Source organism: Apostichopus japonicus, chromosome 10 (assembly GCF_037975245.1).
Source record: "Apostichopus japonicus isolate 1M-3 chromosome 10, ASM3797524v1, whole genome shotgun sequence".
Taxonomy (NCBI): Eukaryota; Metazoa; Echinodermata; class Holothuroidea; order Aspidochirotida; family Stichopodidae; genus Apostichopus; species Apostichopus japonicus.
The window spans coordinates 15742040-15762509 of NC_092570.1; the positions used below are offsets into that span (position 1 = coordinate 15742040).

A 20470-nucleotide genomic window follows, 5' to 3' on the forward strand; every position below is an offset into this window, starting at 1 on the left:
AAAAATGTGTTGTATTACAATATACTAGAGTCAATTTTAATATAATTGGCTTAATTTAACTATGATGTCGTGCATATGTTATATAAACACGTATAAGCAGACGTATAACATAAACCACACTGAAAACATAAATTGGTCATACCGACTAATATTAAATTAGTCAGTATGGTGCCTCTACCGACTAAGCAACTGCTAGTCCATCATTACCGACTAGTTTATGCCTAGTCAATCCTGGCTGGACTAATATAACTGACTAATGTTAAATACTTCACCGACTAATCGCATTAGTCAGTCAAACTAGTCTGTATTCCCCTGACTAGTTTGTGACCACCGACTAATTAACGAACTAGAATATAAATTAGTCGGTCATTCATCGACTAGAGTTTGACTAACGTAGCGCTAGTCAGCGTGGTGCCTCTACCGACTAATTTAAGATGCCGCCTCTAGTCAGTGATCCCCGACTAAGGTAGGCCTCTAGTCAGTGATAACCGACTAAGGTAAGGCCTTGTCAGTAAACAACCGACTAAGCTAGTGGACTAACTACTGTACTAGTCAGTCCATGGTTTACAAATGATTCTGGCATGAAATTCATTCAAACCAATAAATGGATAAAAGCAGAAACACCAATGAATCAAGTTCTGAAGGTAACATTTATTACAAATACTAGTAACTACAACATATGATAACAAATACTAATAACTACAGCATGTGATATCATATCACTACAACATGTGATATAATAAAATTTACTCTCTAATCAATAACAACATAGATAATGTAATAGCATGTGTAATGACTTAAAACTGGTCCTTATTAAAAGCTCTAATACAAGGTGCATACATTTCAAAGAATACAATCCTACACATGCATGACCATAGCCCCTGTATATAGCACTTGAAACTGGTCCTTGGTGAAAGCTCTAATACAAGATGAATTTTTTTCAAAGAATACAATACTGAATACAATCCTACACATGCATGGCCATTGACCATAGCCTCTGTATAGCACAGTATGAATTCACTTTAAGAAATAGTTTATAGATAAAAAAAAACATGATACAACAACAGCAGACCATAGTGTTACAGTACATTTCATAAATCTTGTTTGAAAGCCTGAATGAAATGCGAAATGTACTGTGTGCAAATTGTCTGCTATTGTGGACCAGTATATCACACCTTTCACAAGTCTGTGAAGATTTTGGCAAGTTTAGGCACATTGATAGATTTGTTTGAAACATAGATGATACCATTTTTGGCAAGAAACTTATTCATGGAACCTTGACCGTTGCTCAAACACACATAAACCTAACCCCTACTGCATATAATTGTCTGCTATTATGGAACATCCTATGTGGGATTTGTTTTCATGGTCCAGCTGTAAAGATTTTGGCAAGTTTTAGTCACATTGGACAGTCTTGCTTGGAGGTATATTACGATATCTGACTAAATATATAAATGGAAATGGATAAACTTTCATGAAGCCCTGACCTTCGCTCAAATATACAGGTAATCATTTGGTGGGAGTTGTGACAACTACTCTTCTATAGAACCCTGTGTCAATTGAACATGTTAGATTAACACAAAGGTACAGAAAATTGTACAGAAATCTTAAAATGGAATTACTATCATTAAATTGTTTTCCATGACAAAATTAGTATTTTCCATGACCTATTACCTTTCAATTTGACAATATGACCATGATGGATGGGCACCACAAAACATCACAATGCTGCATTGAACATGCAACAAATACTGGCCATATTACAAAATATTATAAAATTATGTAATGGACAAATGGTGTTATCACACAAAGTAGCAAGTATATCACTTTAACATGCATTTAGTTTGTTAACTTGCATCCTTATTGTCCTTGCAACAGGGAGTTGATCATCGATAATCAGGATTATCCGCTGAAGGAATATTAGCGAGTTGCTCACACATGTCGGATAGCTCAGATTGAAAACGTAAAAGGATTCGATCCATAGAGTGGATGCTCCAAGTATTGTAGTTGAATGGGCAACATCAGTCCCATCTACCACAAGAGTAAATTGTTCAGTTTTGTAGGGTGTGGCTGCATCCATCCTAATGTACACATGACTGGGATTTACGGTCTGTAGAAAAATATATGAAAAACACAATTGGTAACTTGTGATATTGCCAAAGAATGTTGTTGATATGGATTACCCAAAATGTTCATCATCATCCAGATCTCATTTTAAGGATTGGGTAACAATGAGATCTGGATGATGATGAACATTTTGGATAAATCCAGTGGCCCACTTGGGATGAGGCAGCAACTATTTCATGTATAATTTAAGCAATAGATTTCTTGAAAGTATTGACCCAGTATTAGAAAATTACACCCATAGACAGTGGTGGCTCAAGCCATAAAAAAATTGAGGGTGACAAAAGAGTGGCAACCGAAAATATTTTGGGGTGCAAAAAAGAAAAAAAAAGTGTCATTTTATGGCCAGCACGTGATAATTTTCGACAATCTGGGGGGCAGCCGGGGGCCCAAGAAGAAAATGCCCCCCATAGCCCCGCCACTGCATATAGATGGTAAGTAATGAGGGATCCATCTGTGGGAAACACAGCGAGTACTGAAAATGTTTCGCTAATGAACATGGCAGGAGCATATATTGTAGTGCAGGTCTGCGTTAACAAAGATGTGCATATTACCAATACACAGTCACCGGCATCACCCTTCTGATGATGTGCAATGTGTTGCGTTCGACTCTCCCATTTCTCTTGACCTCCAAGAAAAGTTTTTACGCTATCCTGATGCAGCACAGGTAATACAGAGTTACTTTATTTTTTACTGCACCTCAATAAATTATTGAAGGAATAAAACTATAATACGGAGTAGTTTCATCAAACACAATTAGATGTTGTCAGCCAACACAGCAATAAAACAATGCAGAAAGCCAGTCAAACTTTATCAAAGCATAAAAACCGAAGTGAACGCTTTAGGAGTAGCAGAACGGAGCCTGCAACTCACCAACCGTAACATTCTTTTTTTTTTCAACGAATGTAGAATGCAGAAAAGATCCTTGAACACTGCGTTTGAGAACCAATATTTTCTGATAAAGTTACTTTACTTGCCTCTTCGAAAGGATTAGGCCTACTGTACATATTTGTCTTCTCATGCCGTCATCTGCAAAATCTACGACAATCGCAACCCACCACATGTTTATGCCTATGTTGATGAAAACAAATGCAAGAACACGAGATTTAGTGCAATAAAAGCCACTATTGGTGCCCGATTGCTGTTAGTGAGTTGATAAAACATCACCAAAAATGTTTCTGTGCGGCCTTTAGGTGTTAGGCTAACACCACTGTTAGTGAATTCTACCAACTGTTCACTTCTGTGCTCCCAAAATTTGATATTGGTACTGATAGTGATGTTGTTAATGCTAAAAACGCTTCTGTGCAGTTGCTCCTAGTCAACCGTTGCACTTTTCACTAAAAGTGCATTTACTATGGTATAAGAGAAGTACTGATAACTGAAAAACACTCACCGTTTTGTCAACTGGAACAAAGATGTCAGTGATCAGCTCTTGAAAGAGCCCAGGGATAGAAAGTAATGCAGCCTCCAAAGTTGCTTCTGTAGAAAAAAAGAAAAGAAAAAAAAAGGTAATTACTATGTATTTCTTTTAAAAATTTAAGGAGCCCAGTGAGTTTATTGACAGCTGAGGAGAGAATACACTGCTACTTTTTCCTCCAAAAATATTGCTGTATGAATAAGATACAGTTGAGTGGTTTGGCAGAGAAGTTATATTAATCAGGATTGGTGTGTTCTTAACAGCTTATGGGATGCACTCACTTCAACAAGGAACACAAACCGGAATCCTGAATTAGTCCTTCTTCTCTACCACACAAGTGTAATTATTTTTGGGTCAGGCAGGATGGGACTGCACACACTCACTGAGCTCCTGGTACACAAGTGCAAACATTGACCTCGCGTAGTTTGGTAACCGCTGCAAGATCGCAATGTTACTGCCGTCGGCAACATGAGCTAGAGTTAAACACCCCTAACCCCACCCCTTTCAATGTTATGGCGGAAACCCTGTCGTGTTAGAGATAAGTCACTTTAAAAATAGCCACAACTTACCTGGCTTGGCTATATGAAAGAAAAAATAGGAAATTGCCGAGCTCTAATCAATATATTTTTCTCCACCTGTTATTATTAGCACCCCAATACCTACCTGTATGTCTCTCCCATACATTCTAGTTCACAGGAATCTAACATTTTTCCACCTATAGTGCAAGGTGACATCCAGTAGGCAGCCACATTTTATTGGATTTTAATGGGCTGTTATATATCATTATGAAATGAATAATGGTACCTGCTTGGTCTTTCTCTGCCTGGAAGAGAGGTATGGCAGAAACAACCTCTTCAAAAAATCTGTGAGGGTTCCTCTTCCCTTGTCCTCTCCTTATCAGGGCAGTGGCGTATTTGTTTAGTCCATTCGCAAGACGCTTCTGCAGCGGGAGCACATCATCTTTTATTCTCTGCATCTCCTCTGACATCTGAAGAGAAAGGAACAATAACAAATTTATGTGAACAGTTTTACATTATCAGGGCATGATTGGTGGTGGTAAGGGGGGAGGCGGTGCAGTCGCAAAAGCCAAATCTCAAAAAGGTCCACTTCATTGCGCTAATGACACGCACACACAAAATAATGCAAAAGTGTAAAAATGGTGAACCAAAATGGCTCCATTTGGGTTATGCATCATTTTTGAAAAATTGGCAGAGCTGATGCTTCATAGTCTACTTCCCAAATTAGCCCCCCCCCCACAGACAGAATCATACAGGAAATCAAAATCAGTGTGTGTGTCGTTTGGCTCTCCTGAGCAGTGAAATAGCTCCCGTGAGAGTTGGAAAAAACAAAGACGGGATGGGAGCCGCTTATTTCTACCAAAGACCAAAGTGGCTCCCGTCGAATCGGCAGTGAACTCTTGCCCTTGGAAACCATCCACGTCACGTGGCAGATATAGCGATATTTGTTTGAAGATCTATTTTCATTCTGATCGTTTTATACACATGAACTGGTGAATGTTATAGCCTAGTGTGAATTAATTGCTACTGCCTTGGCAAATACAGCAGTTAATACATGTATAGATATCAAATGACTCTGAGAAACTTGAGATTGATAATTAATATCAGATATAAAAATTAAATTAATGTCCCAAGACACAAATGAATAGGAATTGGATGCTTCTTGACGGAAAAGTTGCTTAGATCCCTTTAGCCGCCAAGCAAGAAATTTGAATTACCTGGTCCTCGTCAAATAACCAGGGGTATTTGACCTGGATTTCATCCAACGTTGGTTTGGGCTTGGATGAAATGATCCATTTTCTCCTGTCTGCCAGGGTCTTTGTCATGGAGCAGGACACGGTCTTGTAATCTGGTTGTTTTCTTCTCTTTTCTGCATTCAGCCACCCTATATGGGTGGCTATGGTCAAGTCATCCTCCGAGGCAGGGCGACTGGGGAGGTAGTTTTTCATTCCCCAGTAAGTTGGGGGGTCCACTGTAGAAGGTGGAGGCGAACGTGGCTTCCGTTCTGCTTTCAACTTCTTCTTCTGCACAGCCTCAATCTTCAGGTCTAGACGCTTACGCTTATTCTGGAATTTGTACTGCAGTCTATGCTTCCATAGCATCTGAAAAACCAAAACAAACAGAAATGAATGTTTACACAATAGGCTGTTGCATGTGGCCCCAAAACAATGAACATTACCACCTGGGTCATTCCATATCAAATCACCAGATTTTGGGGTATGTTGTAGTTCAACATTTTTGAAAAATTCCCAAATTTATTGCATGAGTGGACCACCATGAAATAAGCATATTCTGAAAATTTCAGTTGCATTGCTTTACAATTGGCCGATTTATCACACTTTGAAATTCCGCAATTTGTCGCCACCATGGCAATTTGGCATTTTCTTGACTTTTGAGGTCTCATTTCTCAGCAATTACACATTCTACTACATTTCTATTACAGATGCCCATAGAGTCTAACCCATAGAACAGGAAAATAAAAAATTAGGCTACAAAAATATTGTCTTGTGGAGTTAGGTCAACTTAAAAGTGTCAAAATATTTAATTTTTGTACTTTTCACTAAAAAATGTGCTATTTTTAGTGATGAATTGCTCCTAAACCATTGCTTCAGGGTACTTGATTCTTTCAGAGGTTATTATGTCTAGTACAAACATTACAAAATAATGATTACAATGCTTTCCTAGAATATGTTTGCAAGTTGTGCAACTCTAAAGTTGCTATTTCATGCTGCGATTCAGCATGAGGTAGGGGTTTTGATGCCAATTTTTTACCAAAGTAACCATGTTAGAGGTGTCAGGGTTTATACTTTATTAATAAGTATAAAGTTCTTACACATTAGCAAATTTCAGGGTTCTAGCTGTTCTCAATATTAATTTATGAAGTTGTTAAGTTGCTCCAATGTACAAAAGAGGTCGTTTTTGACGGCCAATAACTCAAAACGCGTCAAATTAAAAAAAAATTGATAAATTTTTCTGGAAGAGATATAGTACCACCCTGTTTGTACAAAAAATTTCAGGAGGGTGTTTTGCCTGTAAAGCAATGCAACTGAAATTTTCAGAATATGCTTATTTTATGGTGGTCCAATCATACAATAAATTTGGGAATTTTTGGAAAGGGTGCAGCAACAGCCATCCGTGATTTGACACGGAATGACCCACCTAGAAAAACACTGATTACATGATGTCCTTCTCCATCAGGGAAATTCCTATTCAGGTGGCGAAGCGATTATATAACAGGGGCATGATAGCCATGAATAAATGGGCAGTTATTCTTGTTGTACTGTCACATGTTAGAACTATGGCAATATGAACCAATATGGCCAATTGGTAATTTATTAATTTCTCAGACTGATCCTCACAAAATGGATTAATATTGATTATATTGTTGATACTGTAAGAAATAAATTAATAATGATGGATATATATATATATATCCTATGTACAAATACCTGGCAGAGTTCTAGCCATGAAAAGTTTCGAACCAGGTGGAAGATAGATGACATAAACATCTGACATGTCTACCGAATCGAGTGCATTCATGTCATTCGGTACTCCTTGGTAAACATATCACAATGACATATATATATACATATATCCTATGTACAAAACCCTGGCAGAGTTCTAGCCATGAACAGTTTTGAACCAAGTGGAAGATAGATGACATACACATCTGACATGTCTACCGAATCGAGTGCATTCATGTCATTCGGTACTTGGTAACATGTCACAATGATGGAGATATATATATATATGTGTATATATATATATATATATATATAGATATATATCCTATGTACAAATACCTGGCAGAGTTCTAGCCATGAAAAGTTTCGAAACCAGGTGGGAAGATAGATGACATACACATCTAAAATGTCTACCGAATCGAGTGAATTCATGTCATTCGGTACTCCTTGGTAACATGTCACTTTTGTTCATTGGAAAGCTGTTTGGTAGGGGTACATTGTTGTGAACATTGCTAAGTGTTAGTTACTTAATGAGGTAAATATGTAAATTGGGCAGGGTCCGAAACATAAATGGCCCCAAAATGCATTACCAACAACAACAATGAGTTTCCTATGTACTATGCACACACTATTTGTGTATAGCAATGCCTGCAAATACATTTTTTTTATGAAAAACTTGAAATGTTGACACATGACTATGATACATGACTATGGATCCACTCGTGTCCGCTATCATGGTGGACTTTTGGACTAGAAACCGATCCATTTTGCAGAATCCGATGTTAAGTTATTTAACATTTAGTTAAGTTATTAATTGAGCATATACCAGCCATCAATTGGCGACTTGGCCGGGGACAGGGGGAGGGCTATAATTTTATCAAGCGCCCCTAATGGGGGGGGGGGATGTATTGATATTAAAACATACATGCAGTACCTTCTTATCACCAAGTGGCATATTTGCTGCAGGTTTGCACATCTGTGGGAACTTCGCATGTATCTTTTCAACCATGATGTCGTATTCAGTCTTGGTTGGATAGCTGGTTGGATATAATGAAAGAATATATATATATATATTTATAGTGTGTAGACTTTAGTGGAATCAGAGGCAAGCAACGGTGATCCAGCACATGCAAACACTACAAATGTGAGTTATTCTAAGTACTAGCTGTGGCAACAGGGTGGCCATGTAAATAGGTAGGTAGGATAGAGATTTAGATGCATTTATGGCTGAGCAAATGTCTTACTGCTGACAAGGGACCACCTTACCGCTGACATGGGACAACCGACTAGGCAGGGTAGGAATTAGTTGTGAGATGTGGGTTGAGGGTGGATGTGGGTAGGCCCATAATATCTTTTGGGACTGATTAGCTATTATTTTCTCTTGAAGTGCTCTGCCTACTCTAACTATAAGGACAATTTATATTTTGCCCTCTTGGCCCTACTCTGGGGCTATTTCAGAAGTGGGGGGGGGGGGATAATCACCCACAGCCCAGTATATAACCTACCCTGCTAATAGGGATTGAAAATGTACCTCACCAGGGCTTGACAAAATTTTCAAATAGGGCACAGCGTATGCCTGGTCGGTGGATTCAATTTATTAGGGGCACCGACAGCGCAAATGAGTGAAATTGAAGGGCAGGACAGTGCAACACTAAGGGCACCGACAGCACGCTTCAATTTCAGTTTTGCAATTTTTCCATGGTAGAAAGACCTAAAGTGCCCCCCCCCCATGGTGCCAGGGATCAATCAGGAACTGCGTTGTAACCCAAAAATGATTCATAATTAAGTATATATACACAAAATCAGTCAATTGTAATTGACTAGCCTATGTGTTTCATAATATTATATTCCTTAGCTATATTGTGCAAATATATTTGGTGACGTACTAGCCTATTTCTTTTGTTTATATTTTACCAATCCAAGAGCGGGAATCTTTGGGTGATTTTGATCAAGTGTGTCAAAGTAATGGGCCAATTTTAAGCCAACCTCCTAGTTTTTATTGAGATTCTAGTTGCAATACTGTAAAGGCCTAGCCTAGGCACGAAAAATCGCTACTGAGTGTTACTGTTGATGTGTTAGAATTAGGTTGTAAGACTTAAGACAAAAACCACCGTTTTGCTAGACCACTTACAAATTTTTCGATTAAAGTGTGGCTTTTTGCATTGAAAACATATTTTTCCCATATCTATATGATAGTTGGCATAGTTTATACAGAATGCAAGTTACCTACTTTTTAACACGATGATGATACTGGGAATCAAATTCCTGCACATCATGTGCACTGACGAAGTGAACATAATACTATAAAACACATCCTAACACACTCTGAATAATCTAGTGTTAGGCAAAGTTGGAAAACCCCTGGGCTATTTTTATCAATGGGAATGATCGGTGCAGGAGTGAAAAGGCCTAACGTTTGGATCGATAAAAATATAATTTATCAGACGGAAAATAAATCAGTTGCAACAGCAAAATTAAGCGGGAAACAACAGAATTTCATTGACGATGTCATACATGAAAATTCAAGGAACTTTAATAAGGAAGCCTAGGCCATTTTCTTGCACAATTCCCACTTTCTCTGTCTATTTTCCACTCCGGAGTTAACACTGATACAAACTAGAAATATAATATCGTCAGCCTCATGGATGTGCATTACTTTTCGCACGCCTCAAAACACAAGGCCTGTTAATGTCGCTAGCGTTATGGCAGGGCTAGGGCTGGCTGTGAAATTTTGGGGTCCAACGATGCAATTTTGATTCATAAATCATCAAAACACTGTGAAAAGAGTGTTATTTTTGTCTTTTTGGACCCCTTAGGTGAACACAAATCTAAACTTTGGGTCAAACCCTCCCAAAAAGGTGTCTATATGACCCCGAGACCACTTGTAGCGCCAACCCTGCGTTATGGTTTCGCTCTACTCACTATATGGAACATTACTAATACCAGGGATGTAAGTGCAGCCCAAAAAAAAACCCCAGAAAACTATTCGGAGAAACCGGGGGAATGTCGTCTTAACGCATCCTACTCCTAGCTCTGAATACTTACGCAATATCATTGTTAGGCTAGCTCAAAAGTATTAGCGCTAACACATACCCCTAGTTCTGACTACTTACACACTATCGTTATGTTAGGCTAGCTCCAAGTAACAAATACGTCGCAGCGAAATCCGGAATAAAAAACAGTCTCACATTTGAAAGCGATCACGAATATTGACTATCATATGCGTATCCCGTAGATTTAGCCGCTCACAAATATCACAAGCGTTATTTCCGAAACTTATGTCGAGCACCAGCAGTTACGAATCAACGTGAATTAGGCAAGGTTTTTCAACGACAGAAATGAGCTATGGCGATTTGAAGTTCGCACGTACGCAACGATGTTCACATGGCACACACAATGTTGTACAGTGCAATGCGATGTGTAACAGGAAATGGTATTTTGGTTGATCGATGAGTGAAAATTGAAGTTAGCTTGCTGCAACGGGCCAGGCATTTTTGCCGCGTTGTGTCTTTGATATTTGTACAATTTTGTGGAACTTTATTGGAATTAAAAAAAAACGGAAGACTTACATCCCTGTAATACTAGAACGAAAGCGCAATATACAATAAGACAACGATTCGCGAGAATGAAATTTGATCTAATTTTTTTCCACAAAATATTCGCATTTTCGTCATTTCCAGGGAAAACAGGGAGACACTTTAGGTGAATGAATAATTTGAAAGGCACCGACAGCTTTTTTCAGTAAGAAGAAAGGGCACGACAGCAAAAGCCGTCGGTTTTGTCAAGCCCTGCCTCACAATCACCAGTTGACTAAGTTTGACAATCTCTACTTGCCCCAACAAATTTCAATTAGTCCCCAAAGTAGTCCGGTATCAGGGCTGCTGCAGTCAGGGTGGTGACACTTGCTAGCAGGTATCATTTATTAAAGGCTGTCACATCATTTCAGACATCTTGGAACTACATAACCCCATAAGCTTTGGGCTAATCTTTCAGTATTTTAAGTACTGGCCTCCACTAAAAGCAATAGGGACCATGTACTCACTATGGGTATTCCACCTAATAAGTATGACATGGGTGGGGCCATATAATAGCACCAAATACTGTATGTTCTTTCCCCCATATGGGCAACCTATATGTCAAGTTCGAACTTTGTAGACATTTGGGTTCTCCAGTTATCATGTTTACAAGGGCGTCACAGACACACACATATGCACGCCAGCGTGACTGCATAGATTCCTTCCGCCTTGGCAAGGAATAAAAAATGCCAGAGAGAATTAGACATACTACTTACTAAATTCCATGGTTCTTGGTAACTGCTGAATAGATGCTGTCTAGGAAATGGCCCCTTTCTGCAGTATTCAGTGTGTCCCCACCAAGTTTCAGTTTTGAAGTTATTAAAGGAGGCTGGACTGGTACAGCAAACCCAGTGATCCAACTGACAGAAGCTTGTCTGCCTTGAGACTCTGTTGACGAAGAAGTTGCTGCAACATCCGCTACAGGTTTGAAATTGATTGCAGCATCCTCGGCAGTATCCTCAGCAACATCATCAGCCGCATCATTCTGGGGCTGCTGTACAACAGGTGGTAGTGTGTCAGTGCTGCAAAACAATTTAATGACTATTCACCTGAAATGGGATTAAATCTGGCTTACTGTCCTTGCATTTAACCAATATCTAAAACATGACTTTTCTTTTACTGCTTATCGGTTATCACAATGTTTTTCAATACCAGAACTACACGTGTTAGCAGGGTTATATATAGATATAGAACTGAATAGGCTGTTGAACTCGTTTATACAGTAGGCCTACACCAGGGTTGAGAGAGGCAATCGAGGCAAAGTGCCTTGCCTAAGGACACAATGGAAAAGCTGAACAGTCCTGGGAGGATTCGAACTAGAAACCTTTAGATCTGTAGTCCAGCGAAGCTCTACTGACTGAGCTCTCCACCCTCATTTCATCATTAGTGCCACACTTACTGGTACATACCTTGCATCATTTTCTATCTGCTCAATGTCACCTTGGTTGACATTGATAGTGACAGGAAACACCACTGGCTCTTCTACCCTCACCAGAATCTTTGTGGGACCTGGAATTTTCTGATCCTCCTCTATGTCTACGTAGTCTTCAAAGTCTTTGTCAAAGAACTGGAGGATGAGAGACTTGTTCTCCAAACCAAATAAACCAGATGCAGCCTTCTCTATATCAAGCTTGGTAGCTCCTTCTGCATCACCCTCAATATGAACCCCTTTTTGGTTCATACCATATAACAACAACAATTTGTGTCTGAAAGACAATTTAACATACTAAATAAATTTGAGAAGTGAACCAACCAAATCTAACTCGTCTACATCATTTTATTTACATTGTACAGTAAGTACATAGTTTCAAAGCTGTATTTGGTCACAAAGTCACAAATACATTTAACCACAAAAGTGCATTTGATATCAATAATATTTTTATCTTTTTTCCTTTCCTTCATCATACAAATTTAATATGCGCAACAAAGTGGGTGTACTAAATTTACACCCACTGTACTAATGTACTAAATTTAAAAATACAAGTATACTGAGAGAAGTGTTTTAAATAAATGTCAAATGGTTGGCATTGGTCAGAATTGGATATGGCATTCAAATTGATTACAAATACTAAAGAACTGAAGACCACAATAATATTGTTCATGGCTCAGAATTGCATTGAAATTGAACATTGTAAATAAACAACTATTGACAGGCTAAAACACTGGCTAAACCTTGGCAAACCTCTAAAAGACAATCAGTTTAAGTTTGCTACAATTATCTACTTTATTCTTCATCATCACTGACTGTTGATGATTGTGGTAGAATAGAGAAGAAATGATGATGCTATGCTGGTATGCTATGCTTCGTACAGAGGTGTAAAATGGGCATACCTGTTAAAATGCCTTCCATAGAAAAAAAAGCTTATTTAATTCAAAGCCCAACATCATAAAAATGGAAAAATCACCACAGCCAAAAAGCTACCAACTACCAAAATTTACACAGGGAAGTACAGACTACACATAGTCACCTAAAACAGGACCTTTTGCAGGCAAATAAACTCAACAAGTACGCTAACTATCTCTTAAACCTAACCTGTAAATTGCAATTATCAGGGTTATATGTGTGAACCTAAAACCACACCAACAAGCAATATCCTACCATCTTTAAAAGACACACTAACAGGAGACATGAATTGGCTTTGATTCAATAAACTGTTTTCAGTTCAATGCACAAACACACATCAAAAATAAAATGCGTTCGCCAAATAAAGCATATGTTTGTTTATATAAAACAGCAATACCATAAAGAATGCAATTTTTAATTTTTTGACAGCTCCAAACCCGGCATTAATTTGCTGAAACACCTTTGGCCATGTTTTCGCTTACATTTAAAGTATTCTGTAGCCAGTGAATAGGCTAAAAATCCTACAAGGATCTATTTAGGGGACCAAGACTTCCCTTTTGCTGAGTCGAATCACACAGAGGAGGAATCGTACTCCACACATCGCCCTTTAAACACAGCATAGAGCCTAAAAGTGTCCTTTTAATCACCCTAACCCTGAAAAAAAACCACAAGTGAAGAGTCAGCTGTATTCAGGGTTCATTTTAAGTGGGATCGCACTTTGCGATGTGAATATTCACTCTGCGATGCAAGACGGCACTCTGTATCGCGCAACTGCCACAAAAAAAAAATAGCCTAACATACTGTAGTAAAGGCAAATTTGGAGCCTATACCATCATTTGTTTGGAAGATCTTCAAACGATGTCTAATTTCATTTTGATCTATTTATACAGGTGAATGAAATTAATAGCCTAACACACTGTAGTATAGGCAAATTTGGAGCCGATACTGTCATTTATTTTTATTTTAAATAAAATTCAAGTTTGTAAACCAATTCTGGATTAGTTTAATTAAATAAATTACTGCGATAGTGTTACATAATGTTCATTATTAATGTTTCAATTTTGATTCACTCATCCAGGGCATTCAAAAGTAATACCCAAACTAGCTAGCACTAAGCGCCATTCTGTTATCTTCCACTTATGATCCTAACTGCAGACCTGTCAACCTGTTTGACCCCAAAATAGGGAGAATAAAAATTTTCAGGGCCAAAAAACCGGGAGAATAAGGGGCAAATAGGGAGGTTGGTAATTTTCAACTGAAATTATATAAATACTCCTAAATAAATAGTCTACAGTACCGCTCATGTATAACTGGACATGTGTACGCGCACAGGATGAAGACGTATAAACAAGTACAATCGCGTATAAAATCGTTGACAAACAAATTGCCGCGTAGACACCTCGTATAATCCCTGTACGACTTTATACGCAGGTTATGCTATTGTGCTCAATGAATAGGGATTAAAGTCGCCGAAAGAATTAGTGAGATGTTTGAAACAGCCGTTTCTTAAATCGTAGTTTAAGACGTGATATTCACCTAGCATCGAAGAGGACGCAGGTAAAGTGTGTGCCTGCATAGAACTTAACTGTTTTTTTCGTATACAAGTAGCCTACATGCGAACTGCACACATTAGGTACGCCGCATATACAAACAAGTGACAACTTGCGTTTATTAAACTGGTGCACCAAGGCATATGCACAGTGCACGCCGTACTACTGTACTGTATTCAGGACTCGACCAAGGCCAACGTACTATAACGACATTGGGCGAAGTCTGAGAACTGACAAAGCAGCCTGATATTGGTTGAGAGTCCCGCACAGCACTGTGCCAGCAGGGAGTTGTTATGGAACTCCCTGGTGTCAGTCATAACGTGTTTGTAAACAATCAATCTATTTTTAGATTACACTTATTACCCGAAGGGCATATGACTAACTGTTGGCTATTTTCAGAATTTCGCAAGTGATGAAACATTAAAAAACCGGGAGAATAGAATATGAAACCGGGAGGCTGGGAGATTTGGGTAAAAACCGTGAGTCTCCCGGTAAAACCGGGAGAGTTGACAGGTCTGTAACTGCAAAAAAAATAGTTCTATAAAGTATAGCCTAACTATCACTGGTAATTCTTAACCTAACACACTGTAGCATAGTTAATTGTGGATCCTATACCAGGGATGTAAGTTTTCTGTATTTTAATTACCACAAAAATGGTATTTTCTGGTGCATGAACATACTCCAGGTAATGAAATTGATAGCACCATTTTGCATCTCAGCACTCATTTGAGGGCAAAAATTTCAAAAGGGGAGGTGGGGACACCCACTCCCCCTCAACTACAGCGTGTACAGACAAAAGTTACTTGCTAACCATTTTGACCAAACTGCTAATCAAATCGGGATTTTGATTAGTATAAGTGGTATACCTTCCCCACCATTTACAGGGTACATCTATGATCTATCATAGATTTCGCACATAATGTCTTATTGAAATCAGATTCATACTACCAGTCTTGTATACACCAAGAGGATAATAGTTGTGCAAATCAGACGGTCTGAATAAGACAAGTGTATTACCAAATTGAACATTGTAGGCATGCAAGTGGGATATATACTCTGTATGTTCCCCTAATTTACAAAGTAAATAAGTATGCCCAGCTATAATAAAACACATATCAATCATGCCAAATTTGTAACCAACATCCACTATTACTGCCAAACCCTTTGAATACCAGGTACCATTGTATGACACCTTGCCAACTGAATACACTGATTCATGCTCACCTACTAGGGGCAATATTTCATCTTGTATGTTAAGTGGCAAAAGTCTCACTGGAAACATTTCACCCTTCGTATGAATTGTATCTTCAGTCAAGAAGGTTGTACGACCACGGAAAGTGGCTTGCATGAATTCATGCCTTTGTGCTAGGGTCTTACATAAATTCTTTCTGTTCTTGGTAGTCTTTGAAATTTCCTTGAAGTAATTATGCTTTCCTTCAAAGCGCAATGTCCATGTATTAATCAGTGGACCAAACTGCAATAGCACTGCTGGATAGTGTATCAAATAGTGAAACTTTGGTTTCATAGTTACATTATGAAAAAAGGTGTAATAGGAAGTTAGAAAATCCTGTATCAAATCATCCAGAAACATTGAAAGTGCTGGTGTGACCTCAGCAGAAGTACAGTATTCTGTCACATCTAACAACAACAACAAAACTTTCCATGAAAGGCAGCCAATAGGAACCAAGTGGCCTACCATTAATGGTAACATACGGTTAAAGCACCACATCTGACAGGCTGTCTGCTTGACTCTGAACGTATAAAGATTGTTGGACATGACGGAGGGTTTATTCGTACGGTCAGATGCTTCATATGGAAAAGACTTGATCTGTTGATTCAAGTATTTAAGGGTGAAATACTCTTGTGAAACACAATCCTTGATTACTTCTCCAACTACCTCTGGAAGAACACCCTCAAACAAATCATGGGCCAGGTCCGGTGGTAAGCCATTTGTTACATGAAAATATGTTAGTTGGTTGAGACAGGAAGTGCCCTTTACCCCATATGTTGACATGAGTGCAGGGTTCACATGAACTGCTTGAGTCTGTTGATCATATACTTCCTTGGACCTCAATATCAATTTATCTGACAAACAAAAATGATTCTTAAGATTTGCCGTTGTGACATTACACATTCGACATACCCTCCCATGGTTAAAATGTACTTGAAACCCTCCGATTTCATGGGCAGCCAGGTTATCTGCCGACAAAAAAGAAACTGTACCACGAAACGTATGCTCCATACCATCTTTAGAGAATTGAATGCCATCTTTTTCAAGAACTTTCAGATCTTCAAGAAGAGGGAAAAAGACATTTTGCAAACCATATGTTTTTACATAGAGTGATGGGCACAGTGACACCAGTTGAATATTGCGCAATTTCGATCTATGCATTGGGTGCAGATTACCAAGCACAAAATACACTGCAGAAAATTTTAGCATTTGAACATGTGTTCCAAGGGGGTTTGCCACAGTGAAGTCATCATAGTATAGCTGTACTTGTAGACTAGATGGCTCTTCAGAAAAAAGTGCATTGCTCTTAAATTTGGAACCATCACAAAAGTCACTCAATTTATGCTCAATATGACTTGCATGCCCGCCATAAACCTCTCCCAAGATATCATCTGATTTCAACAATGCTTTAAGAGTTTGAAGAATTGGGATGTACTGCATTGTATGTTCCTTGCCATTATCATCATCCCTGCCCAGCACATATTCACATGGTTCAACAACATTGTACTGATTTATCATGTATTTCTGAAGATTTCTAGAATTTGAAAACAAGTTGAAGGCTTGTTCCAACTGACCCTCTTGAAATATTTCTGCCAAACCAAATTCATTAAGACAATCGATGTTGGTACCCGACCTCATCAGCATATTGTTGAGATCTTTCTCTAGGTTTTCTCTGTGTATCTTGAGAAGGTCGACAAATTCATTTGCTACGAATGAACAAGCTGCCTGTGGCGTTTTATGGATTTCCCTCAGCTTCATTAAAAACATTGATACTTCCCTATTAACATCAAATTCAGGGTGAGGTATTTCTATATTTTCTGGATTTCCATTTTCAACTACATGTTCATTTTGATCTACTTGTACTTCAATTGGAGGAGCATTTAGGTTATTCCGCCTTCCATACCAAAACTCATGTTTTTGCCTTATATGACGCCTAAATACACGGATATTAGAGTAACTCTTAGCACAATTGTTTATCCCACAAACAATTTTAAAGTTGGGATCATTTCCATGTTCAAACCTGTAATGCTTAATTAGTACTTCAAACTCTGGAGTACTAAAGTCACAGTGGCAACAGCTGTAAGCCATTTTACTAAAGTCCAACCATATGCAAAATAATACAGCCCCTATGACTGCCTCATGATGAGGAATATGTCTCATTTATATCCCACAAGTTAAAAAAACAATGATGAACAATTGAACATTATATACTGTGCACTTGGAAGTTGGACATGGTTATGCAAGCATTAATGGAAAGTGTAAATGCACGAGTACAGTCAATGTAATTGTGACCTTGTGACAATACCTTATCTTTCACATACCGTAGGCTACTTTATTTAGCCCACAGAATTTGTAATTACTGTAAGTAGCAGTGTACTACTGTTCTGCACTATATGTACATGTACTAGGCTAGGCTACATCTGTAATTTGACATACCTGTGAACAATCAGAATTAGATTAAAAGTTTAAAAACAAATACTGACATCTCTTTCATACATTTATTTAAACATTATTTTGACTGTATACCCTGCAGTGATAGTAGTAGTAATACTAGTAGTAGTAGCCTACGGTACACTCTTCAGTACTCAGTAGGCCTGGCTATAATTAGCCTAGCCTATGCCACATGCACTTGTAACATTAGGCTATATACTTACTGTATACTATCAGTATATAGTATACAGTAAGTATATAGCCTTATTTTACAAGTGCTTGTGCCAGTTGTGGCCTATGCTAGGCCTTTGCTATGATGACAAATAAAGTTACATCAATTGATCAATTTTACTCACCGAATACTTCCTTCGATCTCCATCATAACGAGGAAACGAATTTGCAGTTCCGGTAAACATGCGAGCGAACCAGCACATAGAAGTAGTACTAGTAGTAGTAGAAGTTCAAGTAGTAGTAGTAGTAGTAAGTTGAGTCTCGTCTAGCTGTACTAACTACTATATATATACTGTAAGCCACAGACGTGCCACCGGCCGGCCGCATGATCGAACGCATGAACGGGATAAATCTGCATATTCAATGCTTCGTTGCAATACGTGCTTATGATTGGTGCACTAAATTTTAACGCAAAACGTTGACCAATTATGTGTGGTTATTTTTACCGCGAAAAGTTGTGTAACGCTCTAGTACGAAAAACCAGTGCAGAGTCCCTGAAGGGGGTTGTGCAATATGTGTGTGTGTGATTAGAGTTTTATTTATTGCAATTTGTTTTCTCTAAGGCCTATTGGAGATGGGCGACTTTTTGTCAGCCTAATGGGTTTAGCTCCTGTTACTCTTTTTGTTCTTTTCAATTTGTTACGTCCATAATATCATCTCCAGGGGCGGATGCAGGATTTCTCCAAGGGGTGGGGGTTTGAGGTTTCCGCCCGACAGTGAATGGCTGTCACGGGGAGGGGGTAAAAAATTAATGGGGGTTAACCACCTCACCCCTCCCCCTTGGATCCGCCTCTGATCCCTGTTATTTTTGTATTGTGAACATATTAGGCCTATGTGCAAACAAATATAAATAAAGCAAAAACAAGAGCAGGCTTTAAAACCTTTATCACAACAATGTTATATGCGTCATGGAGCAGTCATGTTCCATAGGCGTAGGGAAGGGGGAAGAGGGGCGACCGCCCTCCACTCTCGATGATGGGGGAGTCTCCCTCTTTCGCCCCCCCCCCCGATTTGGATGGCATGCTAGAATATATATAGGCCTTCAGCCTGTAATATTGACAACCATTGCACCATTTTGCATTTAGAGCACCTCCCCCAGGTAAATGATAAATAAATAAGTTTCGCCCACACCCACTTCTGAAAAGCTTCCTACGTTCAACAGTTTGGGGGAAAAAACGAAAGGAGTGCATGTTTTATTTTATTGAGATGTCCCCGTGCCCTAAAACTTTAAAAGTGATAGTCCAAACTATATTTTTTTCTCTTCCAACAGCACAATAAAAAGAATATTTAGTGTCTTTTTTTCTACTTTTATTTATTTATCAACCTCCAAGCATTGAGCAAAAAACCTTCCGAAAATCGTTGTTTTTACCCTATCAGTATACGAAACCCTATGACGTCACGAAACGTCATGCATAAAGTGTTAGAGAAAGAAGCACTTTCCGCGTAGCTAGCTGCGGACTGACTGTGCAGTGACAAACAAATCCCGAGTCCTGGGGCTGAAATACATGGGTGCTGCATGCAACTATAAAAGGCCTATACCTAGACGGTATATATATCTTCGCTGCGTGGGCAACTTATTAAATGTTGTTTGTCGGTTAACTTAGTTGGTTACTTAGTCAGTCTGAAATGCTAGTCGGTCAAGTTAGTCAGTCCAGACTTGCTAGTCGGTCGAGGTTATTGGCGTTAGTCAGTACCCATAAACTAGTCGGTCGTAATTATTCCCTAGTCGGTCTTGACTGACTAATTGCCGTGACTACTCTAGCACACTTTAGTTAGTCGGTAGTGACTGACTAGTGTACTGACTAGCTATTCACTAGTCCGTAGCGTTACTGACTAGTTTATGTTTTCAGTGCAAAGCAAATGAAGCAAATTGGTCCATCCCCATGTAGCTTGATAGCTTGTTGCGTTGTCGATATACTGTATCTTTGTGTTGTATTTTGGATGACATAACTCGATTCTAACTTCTTCATCGTTTTTTTTTTTGTTTCTTTGTCGAAGGTAATATAACCTTTTTAATTTGAAAGAAAACATAACTATTGTTAACATCATCATCATCATCATCATCATCATCATCATCATCATCATCA

The 20470-nt window shown here is 38.7% G+C and overlaps 1 protein-coding gene across 3 annotated transcripts; it reads right to left on the minus strand.

The window, feature by feature from the left end:
* Positions 1 to 562: 562 nt before the first annotated feature.
* On the minus strand, positions 563 to 20232 carry LOC139975240 (uncharacterized). Of its 3 annotated transcripts, XR_011795703.1 has the most exons (9): positions 18509 to 18750; positions 12007 to 12303; positions 11314 to 11619; positions 7957 to 8059; positions 5277 to 5660; positions 4346 to 4529; positions 3518 to 3603; positions 3102 to 3195; positions 1975 to 2110 (listed from the first exon to the last, which is right to left on the minus strand). XR_011795703.1 is itself a non-coding variant. In XM_071982980.1 (8 exons), the coding sequence occupies exons 1-8, from the start codon at positions 18532 to 18534 to the stop codon at positions 1829 to 1831; spliced, it is 1668 nt and encodes a 555-aa protein (XP_071839081.1). In that variant the 5' UTR covers positions 18535 to 18740; the 3' UTR covers positions 563 to 1828. The 3 variants fall into 3 exon arrangements, 2 of the variants coding, with proteins under 2 accessions (XP_071839081.1, XP_071839080.1); XM_071982980.1 differs by lacking the exon at positions 3102 to 3195 and having other exon boundaries at positions 563 to 2110; positions 18509 to 18740; XM_071982979.1 differs by lacking the exons at positions 1975 to 2110; positions 3102 to 3195; positions 3518 to 3603; ... (3 more) ...; positions 11314 to 11619; positions 12007 to 12303 and adding an exon at positions 15384 to 18158 and having other exon boundaries at positions 18509 to 20232.
* Positions 20233 to 20470: the final 238 nt, after the last annotated feature.